This window comes from Sphaeramia orbicularis, chromosome 12, assembly GCF_902148855.1.
Source record: "Sphaeramia orbicularis chromosome 12, fSphaOr1.1, whole genome shotgun sequence".
Lineage (NCBI taxonomy): Eukaryota > Metazoa > Chordata > Actinopteri > Kurtiformes > Apogonidae > Sphaeramia > Sphaeramia orbicularis.
Window position 1 is genome coordinate 5,743,115 of NC_043968.1, and position 12,627 is coordinate 5,755,741.

The following is a 12,627-nucleotide window of genomic DNA, read 5'->3' on the forward strand; positions in this document are numbered from 1 at the left end:
TTCTCTTGAAAATCTTGCTTGACAATAATATTTTATTTCCCATTTTCCAGTCTGTTTTTTTTTTCTTGAAATTGTTTTTACGCTGTACATTACATGGTCCATTTTCTTTGCGTGAATAACACATCACAGGTTTCTTCTTCCTGTTCTTCTCTACAGGCCGAGACGCCAAATGAGAACTGTCTGTCTGGCATCAGCGTTCTGGACGTGGACGTGTGTGATGGAAAGTCAGTGTTTGAGGAGGATAAGGCCAGTCTGCCTCTGAAAAAGGACAAGTATCTATCTGAGGAGCACAGCAGCGGCATCGGAGGCTCCTCCTGCATGTCTTCGCCTCGCCAGAGCGTGTCCGACAGTGACGAGGGCGGTGACGTGGCCGACACCACGGCCAGCACCGTCCAATACTCGTCGGTGGTGGCTTCGAACGGATACAAGGGTCAGACGCCTGGGTCCCAGTCCCAACAGGCCGTGTTTTCACGCTCCGAGTCCACGCAGCCGCTGCTGGAGTCGGAGGAGAACCCAGACACACTGGCGTCGGACGGGAGCAGACACTGCCAGCGTTTTCCCCGGCAGACCAACTTCACGGCGTCGGAGGGGAACGCCGACTTCAACCAGCTGGAAATGGAGGAGCAGAACGGGCTGAGGTCCCTGGAGTTCTGCCCCCTGGTGGAGGACTCCGAGCACATGATGCCCGCAGACGGCCAGTCAGAGACCTGGGCCTCGGCGCCGGCCTCCAGTTACATGCCTCAGCTGGGCGGATACAGGCCGCAGTGACAGCTCTGAACTCCAACCGTAGTGAAGGATTCTGTGCCTTTGTTAATTCATTTCAAGTCTCTGAAAGCGTAAGGAGACGTCACCAGTACCAGTATCTGTTTTGCACGTAAACAAGTACAAACTGTCCACCATGCTTTGGAATGTAACTCTTCAAACAGTGCAATGTGATTTAAGGCTTGTAGCAGCAGCTAGCATTACAGTCCAAGCTCCAGGTAACACAGCCATAGCTCTGCAAGGCAAGAAAAGGCCCAAAAGATGCAAAGCAGCAACCACCGTTTCATTCTTATTTTAGATACAGTGATGAAAGTGTTCCGGTTTTTGCCGGAAATCTGTTTTTTTTTTTTTTTCCAAAAACTGAGCATATGTTCCGGTAAATTAAACGTGTCTGGATCATTTCTGTCTGGTTTGGCAACATTTCAGCCGGAAATTTACGCATAAATCGCTCCGAAAAGTGTAAATTCTGTTTATTTGCGTCCGTCTCATGGGTGTGGCCATATTGCTTTCTTCTCCATTCGTCTCGACCAATGAGATGCTCGTTTACAACGTGGAACTTGTATCGACGGCTCTGATTGGTCCGTTGGTGACGCATGGTCCATTTCACGTCTCTGGAGACAAGATGGTGGATTCACTTTGAGTATTTTACCGCCAGTGTATTTGGTGTAAATACTCTTTGAAATCCTGTCAGAATTCCTGGTCCTTCAGTGTGGGGACGAACTGAAGTGTGAGGCAGGAATCCGAAATAAGTTCAAGTGGTCCTGACTCCAGGAAACTGAGAGAAATGGAGATTTTCTGTCGCAGTACGTCTGGAAGACAAGCAAACCTGGTTTATTACTCACTGAAGTCATTCAGTAGACTGTAGTATTTCACCACCTGGTGAAATGCTCAGAAAGGTTCAGGGTTTTTTCTTTCCTCACTTTCATCACTGTAACTCCTTTGGACTTCTTCCATAGCAGTGATAGAACCGGGCTTCCATGTCGAAGTCTTTTTGCGTCTGCTGGAGTTCACCTGTGGAACTGTGACCATGCAGCAGCTGTTGGACAACGCCGTCTGTGACAGTTCTTTTTAGCCCAGCCCTCCACTATGAGCGCCTTACCTCCGTTGGAATGTTACAGATGACCGGATCACCTGTCACTTCATGGTCCGTGTACATCGCAGCCATTTCATTTCCGTTTTGATATTAATAAATAAAATTTTAAAAATGGGAAACTGCTTTTTATTTGACTTCAGGTGCTGTGAAAAATGGAATTGAGAAAAATGTTTCTTTTTCATTCTCATTTTGCCGTAGGTAGGTTTTGTTTTTTTTTATTGACCCAGAAAATGTTGTTTTCCTGAATTGTCCTGCAAGACCCACAAAACTAAAGACGTTTGTCGTTCAGATTTGTTAGGTGCAAGAAGATGTTTTTAGATCAGTATTCAGTTTTTATTAATCCTCTGGAGTCTGAGTGTGTTTTGGCCATTTCTGAACACTTTCCATCTCCCTACCTATGTCTTTACTACCTACGGCAAAACAGGAATGAAAAAGGAACATTTTTCTCAATTCCATTTTCCACAGCATCTGAAGCCAAATTTGATTTTATGACAAACAGGATACAAGTCTTGTTTCGTTTACTGAAAACAAAAAATGAAATGCGAGTCGTTTTCCTTTTTTTATTTATTAATTAAATAATTATCAAAACAAATCAGATGGCTGCGATTTACACAGATCCTTCATGTAGATAAAGTGTTTTTGGCTCCGATGTATACGCTGCACATAGATGTAATCAAGTTACTTCACACTGACATGTACATACTGTTACTGCTATGCTATTGCATGTTCAATAAAATGTTTATTTTTACTGTCTTCGAGAATGAAAATGCATTATTACTTAAAATTAACTTGAATAAGATTATCTTTGTGCCAAGGTTCTAATAGTTTAGGATTTTTCATTAGTTTAGTTTTATTTAGTTTTGACTTTTTTTTTCTGTAATTCAATTCGTTTTTAGTTTCTACACCAGGTTCGCTAGTTTTCATTATTTTCTAAATGCTTAGTTTTAGTTCAGTGGTCTCTTTTCTCTTCTTCTCTGTCGCCGTATTCCAATAAATCCCAGACAGGACTCTGCTGCTTTCTCCCAACTTTAGTCTCCATGTTTCCAGGTAGAGTGGGGACCAGAAGATGACTGGAAACCACAAGTGACGGACCAAAAAGTGTCGTATGGTGACAGCACAGAAAACTGAGAGAGACAAATCGATTTTATATCAATCTGACATTGACAAAGACGCAAACTAAGGGAATTTTATCCGTTTTAGTTAGTTTTGTAAACACACAATACAGTTTCAGTTATCGTTTTTTTTTTTAATTATAGTTTTTATTTATTTCAGTTCATGAAAATTTTTTTTCAATTCTACTTTTCATCAAAGTCCGGCCCGCCAAAGATCCCAATCCAGCTCCTGGGATGAATTTGTGAAATGCAAAAATTACACTGAAGATATTAACAGTCAGTGGTGTAAAAATCATTTTATAGACACATATACACCAATTAGATCTCAATTGGGTCAGACCAGAAAAATAGTATCATTATAACCTATAAATAATAAGTGCAGATTTTATCTTTGTTTTAGTGTAAAAAAAAAAAAAAGGAAAATTACATGAAAATATTTATATTAACAAACTATCCTTTTACAAAAGATGTGAATAACCTGAACAAATATGAACAACCTGAAATGTCTTGAGAAAAGTAAAGGCAATTTAATCAATATTTTGTGTTTTTGTAATTGTAATGTCAGTTGTAATGCATGTGCAAATGATAAACTGATGCATAATGTTAAAATTGCACTTGTTTTTCTTAAGACAATTCAAGTTGTTCATGTTATTCAGATTTTTAAGGAAACAATGTAGACATCATAATTTTCCTTTTTTCACTTATTATTTTACTGGTTTGGTCCACTTCAGTTCATATTGGGCTGAATGTGGAACTGAACTAACATGAGTTTGTCAGCGCTGCCATAATGTGTTCTGTTGTGTCTAAACATTAACTGTATGTAAACCTGGTGTCAGCGCTGCAGCCTGGAAACGTTCAACAGTCGACTCCATCGTATCCACTCACTGATCACTGGGCCATCGATCGTACACCTAAATAAAGCTGTCCCACTGTTACCTACACACCTTTAAATAATGATTACCCAGCAAACAGTCAATGGAAACAATCACTTACGGCAATGTGGCTGCATTTACGCTCTCTCACCTGAAGTATTTAAGACCATGGATTTCTGAAATAGACATCAGAAGGTAAACAGCTGACTGTAACCCAGACAGACCCAGGGCTACTTTTATGGCAGTTCCCAAAGGAGTTTTTCCTCTAAATTTAACTTTTTTTTAAAAAAGTGATTTATCAACATTTATTATAACAATATCCTCTGTATTTTTCATTTTTCAGTGAAAATTATGTATTTTCCTATATTTGATTCACTCATTGTGCAAATGTCAATTAAAGCTCAGATTAAAGTTGAGGGTTATTATATTAAAAAACAAAAAAACTGAAGAATTTTTTTTCAGCAAACATATCATTAACTGAACATAAACCCAGTGTGTCCATTCACTGTTATTGATCCAACTCCATGGGTTTGACTGGAGAATCAATGTTGTAGGAGATGAAGGTGTTTCCATGGTAAGTACGGCGCCTCTCTCTCATTTATATTATATATATTCCCACTCATAGGGAACATGAGCTGGGTTTAAACGGGGGTCAGACAGGTTAGTTTTATTCTACTGATGATGTGTTGTTGCAGTAGTAATCCTCTGTATGTGTGGGAAGGTCCAGAGTGAATAATCCAGTATGTTGAGCTCTGTGTCAGTTTACTGCAGGTGTGTTTCAGACAACACACAGGTATTAATTACACAACTCACACAAAACTCAAGACTGAAGAGGGACTTCCTGTTTCAGTGTCACATGATCACAAGTAAACTGACGCCACCGTGTAGTGAATAAATAATTCCAACATTAGAGTTTTTGTCTTTTCTGCCTACATAGACACTGTACGGTATATTGCAGTGTATCATAAATCACCATATCATGATACCTGTACTGTATGTACCAGTGTTTTATAATAGCAGGGATGTCAGTCTCATTTCCTTTCAGGTTCCACATTCAGCCCAGTATGATCTCCAGTAAAAGAATAACAGAATAGTCTATAAATAATAACATCTCCAAATATTTGTCTTTGTTTTAGTGCAAAAAATGACACTAAATTATGAAAATATTTAGATTTACAAACTATTCAAACAAAAAAATGTGAATAACCTGAAATTTCTTAAGAAAAATAAGGGCAATTTTAACAATACTATGCTTAGACTGATCCTTTATGTGCATTATGGATCACATCCACAAAGACACAAAATATTTAGTAACAAGCAGAATATTTTTCAAATTACGCATAGACATTTCAGGTTGTTCATATTTGTTCAAGTTATTCACATTTTATTGTTAAAGGACAGTTTGTTAATGTAAATATTTCCATAATGTTATTTTTTTTTTGCATTAAAACAAAGAAAAAAATTGGAGTCATTATTTATAAGCATAATGTAACATTTTTTTCATATTTAACAAAGAAAAAAATTGGAGTCATTATTTATAGGTTAATATGCTGTTATTTTACTTGAGATTATTTTGGTCTGAATGTGGAACATGAAATAAAAAAGAATTTGACACCATTGACTCTAAATATTGTAAGTGTAATTTTTGCACTTTATTTGTTAAGTCTGGTGCAATATCATAAAGACAAGTCAAGTTGTGTGTATTTTGTAAAATTGTATAAAAAATAAGACTAATTTTTCAGAGAGGAGGCTGATGTATTTTCTTGAAATTGCTTCTTCTTTTTTTTTTTTTTAGCACACAATGAATCTATGTCTTGACAAATCCTTGCATTATATGTATAATGTTTGATTTTTTTTGGGGGGGGGAATAAATAAACCTCTACATTCTGTGGACTCTATCTTCTCCATGTTCTGTCTGTGGTGTTGAATCCATCATCCTGTATCTGTATGTTTGACGATCCACAAAGACACTAAACATTTAATAACAGGCAGAATACTGTTCAAATTGCACTTGTAAATGTTTCAGGTTATTCACATTTTATTGTTAAAGTATAGTTTGTTAATGTAAATATTTTCATAATACATGTTATTTTTTGCATTAAAACAAAGAAAAAAAATGGAGTCATTATTTATAAGCATAATGTAATATTTTTTCATATTTAACCAAGAACAAAATTTGGAGTCATTATTTATAGGTTAATATGTTGTTATTTCACTTGAGATTGCATTGGTCTGAATGTGGAACATGAATTAAAAAAGAATTTGACGTCATTGTCTGTTATCCTCCTCAGACCCAGCTATGGGTTTTCTGTCCACATTTGTGGACAAGTTTCACAACTTTATCCAAAAAAAGAAAAAAAAACTGCCCACCATTAAGGACATTCCATAAAAACTGTAAAAACTGTTGCATCATGATGTTTCCAATATAGGCACTTATTTAATAAAAACCAAAAAAGCTGGTACTTTGCTGACATTTCCTGGATCTTAGGAGGTTAATATCTTCAGTGTAATTTTTGCACTTTATTTGCTAAGTCTGGTGCAATATAAAGACAAGTTGTGTATATTTTGTAAAATTGTATAAAAAATAAGACTACCATAATTTTTTGGAGAGAAGGCTGATGTATTTTCTTGAAATTGCTTTTTTTTTTTTTAAAGCACGCAATGAATCTGTCTCGACAAATCCCTGCATTATATGTATGTTTGATTTTGATTTTTTTAAAAAAATAAATAAACCTGTGCATTCTGTGGGCTCTATATTGTCCATGTTGTGCCTGTGCTGTTGAATCCGTCATCCTGTATGTGTATGTGGGACTCATGCTTCTTCAAATGGATCAGATCCATACAATCCTCTGTGTTTTTTTGTTTTATTTGTTATTATTTTCGGTGTAAACTGCTGTTCCTCTCCGGTACAGACACCGTTCTTCCTTCCTTCCTTCTGTCTGTCTGTGCACGTCGTGTCTCTTTAACTGAGGTATTCTCAGGACGGGGAGGGGGGGTGGATGGGTTCATCGGGTTCATGTAGTATTGGACGCCTCCTCCTCCCATTTCAGCCCGGCTGCTTCCCCGGCTCCCTCAGTAAAAGGGCTGGTAGCTCTAAGGCAAATAGGTGAGAGGCAAAAATGCAGTGGAAATGACTAAATAGTGCAGCTTGACCTTTTCTTCGGGACACGGGAATCGGATCAGCTGATGGCTCCACACTAGAGCTGCTGCTGCTGCTGCTGCCATTTTCAGGTCATTCCAGGCTGTTTCCGGCAGCTGCTCAAACCAGTTGTTGCATGGATTCTTTATTCGCCTAAATGCTGGGCTGGTATGGGGGCCTGGCTTTGTGCTGTGCTGTCTAGCGGAGGAAAATAAACCATGATGGCTGATGGATGCTGCAGGATGGACAGAGGCAGGGGGAAGGCTGCAGCGGAGCCCGCACACAGACCCACATACGCTCCTGCTGCTCAGCAGTATGTGCAGACCCAGAGCCAGAGCCAGAGCCAGAGCCAGGCCAATGACATCCAGGAGCTAGCCTCCAAACGCGTCGACATCCAGAAGAAACGCTTCTACCTGGACGTGAAGCAGAGCGTGCGCGGACGCTTCCTGAAAATCGCCGAGGTGTGGATCGGCCGCGGGCGCCATGATAACATCAGGAAGAGTAAGCTGACCCTGTCCATGGCCATGGCGCCGGCGCTCCGCTACTGCCTGGGGGACTTCATAGACTACTACGCCCGGATCGGACTGCGGGGCGGGGGGGTGGGGGGGGTGGGCCTCGCGCCCGAAGAGCACGGCGGCGGCGGCGGCGGCAACAACGGCCAGGGCCGCGCGCACGAGCCCCGCAGGAGAGCGGCGCACGAGCAGCAGCAGCAGCAGCCGCACGCGCCGCCGTCTCCCACCGGCTCTGCGGCGTCCGACGACCACGCGCACCGGGTCCTCAAGAGCGAATTCATCGAGAGAGACAACCGAAAGTACTTCCTGGACCTGAAGGAGAACCAGAGGGGCCGGTTCCTGCGCATCCGGCAGACCGTCAGTAAAGGCCACGGCACCATGGGCTACTACGGACAGGGCATCGAACAGACCATCGTCCTGCCCGCGCAGGGGCTCATCGAGTTCCGGGACGCGCTGTCCCAGCTCATAGAAGACTACGGAGACGAGGACGGGGACGAGCAGCGGGGCCGAGGACTGGGCAACCGGAACCACGACGACAGCCCCGAGCTCCCGGAGGCGGCGTCCTTCCGCGTGGACAACAAGAGGTTTTACTTTGACGTGGGCTCGAACCGGTACGGTGTGTTTTTAAAGATTAGCGAAGTACGGCAGCCTTACCGGAACACCATCACGGTGCCGCTCAAAGCCTGGGCCCGGTTCGGAGAGAACTTCATCAGGTACGAGGAGGAGATGAGGCGGATCTTCAGCTGTCACAAAGAGAAGAGGACAGACGGACGGCAGGACAGCGACGAGCACGAGGACTGACCTGTCTGCGTGCACGAGGGCTGACCTGTCTGCGTGCACGAGGGCTGACCTGTCTGTGCGTGCGCGAGGACTGACCTGTCTGCGTGCACGAGGGCTGACCTGTCTGTGCGTGCGCGAGGACTGACCTGTCTGCGTGCACGAGGGCTGACCTGTCTGCGTGCACGAGGGCTGACCTGTCTGCGTGCACGAGGACTGACCTGTCTGCGTGCACGAGGGCTGACCTGTCTGTCCGTGCGCGAGGACTGACCTGTCCGTCTGTCTGTGTCACGTGCATGTTTTAGGGGTTGTGTTGTGAAGAAAACGGCCACAGACGGAACAGTACCGTCAACCCTCTGCATCATGTAGGTAACTCCATGTGTTTGACCCTCATGAACCTTTTATGACCAAGGGCTGGTAAAACTCAACCTAAACCTGCCAACACGTCATTCAGTCACGGCCTAAAGGCTCAAGTTTTTTTTTTTTTTTTTTTCCTCAGTAGTCGCTTTTCCATTGGACACTTTACCGATATTGAAGTGTACAATGTCGGTTTTTCCATTCAATCAAATTATTTGTTTTTTTTTTTATCGCGAGAAGTCATTCCATAAACATGGCGTAAATGTGATGATTTGTTTATTATCGCGAGAAGTCACTCAGTCACGGCCCAAAGCTTGGGTTTTCATAAGTTGCTTTTCCGTTGGACACATGCGCAAAAACTTTACTGATGTTTAAGTGCACAATGTTGGTTTTTCTACTAAATCAAATCATTTGTTTATTATCGCGAGATGTCATTCCATAAACATGGCAACGAACATAAATATCTGGGGTTTTTTTTATTGAACTTGTGAAAATTACAAACTCTTAACGAGGATAATAATACAGTAATCCAAATGAACATAAATATAATAAAGTACAAAAATCATGGGGATATGTAGGGCATGAGCAAAAATACATCCAAATACGATACAGTGCAAATCATTAGGTATTTTAAATTAACGTATAGGAGCAGAGATGCAACAGAGAAAAGTTTTTAAATTAAGATAATAGATAAGCAATGTTCTGGCTTATTGTCATTGCAGTTCGTTTTTTTTTTTTTTTTTTTAATAATTTTCTTAGGGACAAATATCTGTTGTTTTGAATGTAGAATGCTCGTTACCCCTCTGTCCTGGACTAAATTAAAACATAATTCGGTTTCCTAGTGTGTCCACGCACACCTCCATGTTTGTTTTAAAACTCTTCTACTTCGCTTGTTGCAATATCCGTCAACATCCGTTTTTTTTTTGTTTTTTTTTGTTTTTGTCTGTTCACGTGACTACTTCCGCAAATAAAGGTCTTTCCATTACAATCTTACTCAATATACCAATTTGGCTACGCCCCCCAAAAACCACCTATTGCAAGCGCGAAAACTTTTCATCGAAAAACAAGTGCTTTGGCGTTTTTCCGTTTGGCAAATTTTTATGCGCAAGTTATATTGGCGCAATTTGAGGGTCAATGGAAAAGCGACTACTGATGAATATCATCCATTCATTTTCCAAAGCCTTCATCTTCCAGTGCTATTTGATGCACTTTATTCACTTAGCCAGGGCCAGCCCAAGGAAAAAGAATATCCCTCATATATATAAATGTATACATAGGCTATATAGTGAATTTACTTAATATGTGTTGAGTATAGTTTTTAAAAAATGTGAAAATTAAGAAATGTTACACTAAGAGAAAAATAAGATTGTAGTTATTGACTAAACAAACACAGGACCTGATGTGTTGAATTTGCTCAGTATCCGTTTAGTGGAAGTGCATCACACACCGGCTGTAGTAGCAGGTGGTGAAGGCGCTGCTGCTCAGACTGAAAAAGTGTTGAAATGAGGATGTGCTGAGCAAATGGGATCAAACTGCTGCTTCTCCAGAGCGACACGCCATGTAGCTGATGTAGCTGTGGGTGTACACTCACCTACAGACTCAAAGGGAGCAGGTTTTGCACAAAGCTGGTTTGTGTTGCCCTTTAGAGTCCGTATGCCCCTGGTCTGACTGTTGTCTACACTGGAAGTTTTTTTATGTTCGTTATAAGGGAACCAGTCAGGTCAGTCACTGGTGCATCATTTTCAAGATTAACTGCAGCAGACGCACACTAGAGATGGACCGACTGTGGATGTTAGGACGACGATACAATGATAGTTTTGGGCAGAAAAGAGTCAATGTCGATTAATCAGACAATATTGAAAATGAATTTATCAGCTACTGAGCTGAAAATCCAAGTCAAAGTAAAAAACTATGAAATAAATACATGATTGTGAATATCAAAGTAACCCTATTTTTAAGCTGTAAAGCCTGTAATTCCAATTGAAAGGCCTGAAATCATCCATCAGCCACTAAAGGAGCAGAGTTCTGCTGTTAGGATCCTATTCATCGGCCAAACTCCTTATCTGTCCATCTCTCACACACATATTTTATGTCCCCGTGACTATTTCCCATTGCCCTCATCAGTTTCTTATCCCCTTAGAATAACAATCTTAACCAAAAGTCTAAATCTAACCCTAACTTGAACCTACATCAGACTCCAGTCCTAACAAAACCCCCCAGAAAGTGACCTCAGCTGTGTCCCCACAGAGACAGGAAGGTCTCATTTGGTTGGTTTGTTGTTGAGTCCCCACCAGAACATTACATCAACACTTAGATATATACCGTACTTTTCGGACTATAAGCCGCAATCGCCCCGTCTCCAACATTTCACCATCGATTCATTGATGCCAAGCTTACGTGCAGCAGCTCTATTTCCTTCTTCATCAGCCGGATCAATCGTTAGCCCGGAAAACAAATTAGCCGCATCGTTTTAGAGCCATGGGTTCACAGTGTGTGGAAAAATGTAGCGGCTTATAGACCGGAAATTACGGTACATGTCCTGTTTCCATGTGTCCAGGAGACTTAGGCTATGTTCAGACTGCAGGCAAATGTGGCCCAAATCCGGTTTTTTTTTTTTGCCCATATGTGACCTGTATCCGATCTGTTAAAGACAGTTTGAACAGCACAAATCCGACCCAGACCACTTTCATATGTGGTCCTAAATCCGATACGTATCTGATATTTTCCAATGCGACTTAAGTCTGAACAGCCAGGTCGCATTTATCTAACCTTTATATCATTGAAATGCGACAAACATCACGATTCTGCATCCCAGGAGGAGGAGCAGAGGAAAAACATACATACTTCTGTAAACACAGTGCGTGTCTGTGTGGTCATGTATTACACCAGAACCTCTTTTGCCCATGCGGGTCACTTCAGGGTCACATTCAGTTCATACTCAAAACTGATAGAAGTCACATTTAATATGTAATATGAACGAGCACACAAAAAAAAATCAGATTTCACCAAAAAAATCTGAATTGTGCGTTAAGACCTGCTGTCTGAACGTAGCCTTGTAGTAACATTATCCACAACAACAACAACAAAACGCTAACCTTCGAACAGCTCTGGATGTCTGGGGACATGCGCTTTGTCCCGTGAATTTAACTGTATAAATATATTTAGTGCAAGAAATACACAAGCACACACAGACTCACAGAGGACGTTGCCCTGCAGACATTACACTCTCACATCAACAATAACACTGTGGCAAAAAGAATAGAAGGTTCTCCCCCGGGTCATTTTGATGACACCACTTTTCCTGCAATGCAGTATTGTTGACCGGTCAAATCCCGGTGGGTACCCGGTAGAATTCCCTGCAGTGTGTAAAATGTACAACGTGCTAATTTGCTTTGCCAACATCTAAATGAAGGAGGATCTGAACTCCGTAGTGCTTTAGAGCAGTGGTTCTCAACTGGTCTGGCTTCAGGACCCACTGTCACCCCTCAGTGACAAGGCACGACTCAAACTGATAACAGTGAAATGTCCCACATTTATTTAAGAAAAAGATGGTGTGTTTGGAACCTGAGATAATACAGAATATCACAGTATGTCAACATAGAACACAGGTGTCAAACATGCGGCCCAGGGGCCAAATCCGGCCCACTAAAGGGTTCAATCTGGCCCCTAAGATGAATTTGTGAAATACAAAAATTACACTGAAGATATTAATAATCAAGGATGTTAAAATTATTTTAGGTCAGTTCAATCTCAAATGGATCACACCAGTAAAATACTATCATAAGAACCTATAAATAATGAAAACTGCAAATTTTCCTCTTTGTTTTAGTGTAAAAGTAAAATTAGAAAAAAAAGTTACATTTACAGACTATCCTTTTACAAAACGTATGAATCACCTGGACATATATGAACAATCTGAAATGTCTGAAGAGAGGTATATGGAATTTTAACAATATTTTGCCTGTTACTAAATCTTTAAGTTGTAATTCACATGTATAAATGA

At 41.1% G+C, this 12,627-nt stretch overlaps 2 protein-coding genes and 1 long non-coding RNA gene across 6 annotated transcripts in view; all 3 read left to right on the plus strand.

Moving 5' to 3' along the window:
• Positions 1 to 2,608, plus strand: part of il6st (interleukin 6 cytokine family signal transduce) — a 32,893-nt gene extending 30,285 nt beyond the window's left edge. For all 4 annotated transcript variants that reach the window (XM_030149866.1, XM_030149868.1, XM_030149867.1 and 1 more), the window contains one exon: positions 157 to 2,608. In XM_030149866.1, coding sequence (XP_030005726.1) covers positions 157 to 768 — 612 coding nt within the window. In that variant the 3' untranslated portion in view covers positions 769 to 2,608. The remainder of the gene's footprint in view (positions 1 to 156) is intronic.
• Positions 2,609 to 4,873: 2,265 nt separating this feature from the next.
• Positions 4,874 to 12,182, plus strand: LOC115429525 (uncharacterized). The gene is made up of 3 exons (XR_003936798.1): positions 4,874 to 4,884; positions 5,534 to 5,539; positions 12,066 to 12,182. It is a non-coding gene; the product is annotated as an uncharacterized LOC115429525 (long non-coding RNA).
• Positions 7,089 to 8,637, plus strand: purg (purine-rich element binding protein G). Its single transcript, XM_030149061.1, has 2 exons — positions 7,089 to 8,296; positions 8,539 to 8,637. The coding sequence occupies exon 1, from the start codon at positions 7,197 to 7,199 to the stop codon at positions 8,289 to 8,291; it is 1,095 nt and encodes a 364-aa protein (XP_030004921.1). The 5' UTR covers positions 7,089 to 7,196; the 3' UTR covers positions 8,292 to 8,296; positions 8,539 to 8,637.
• Positions 12,183 to 12,627: the final 445 nt, after the last annotated feature.

Coding starts and splice junctions, on each gene's coding strand:
- purg (XM_030149061.1), top strand. CDS start 7,197: ATGATGGCTGATGGATGCTGCAGGATGGACAGAGGCAGGGGGAAGGCT.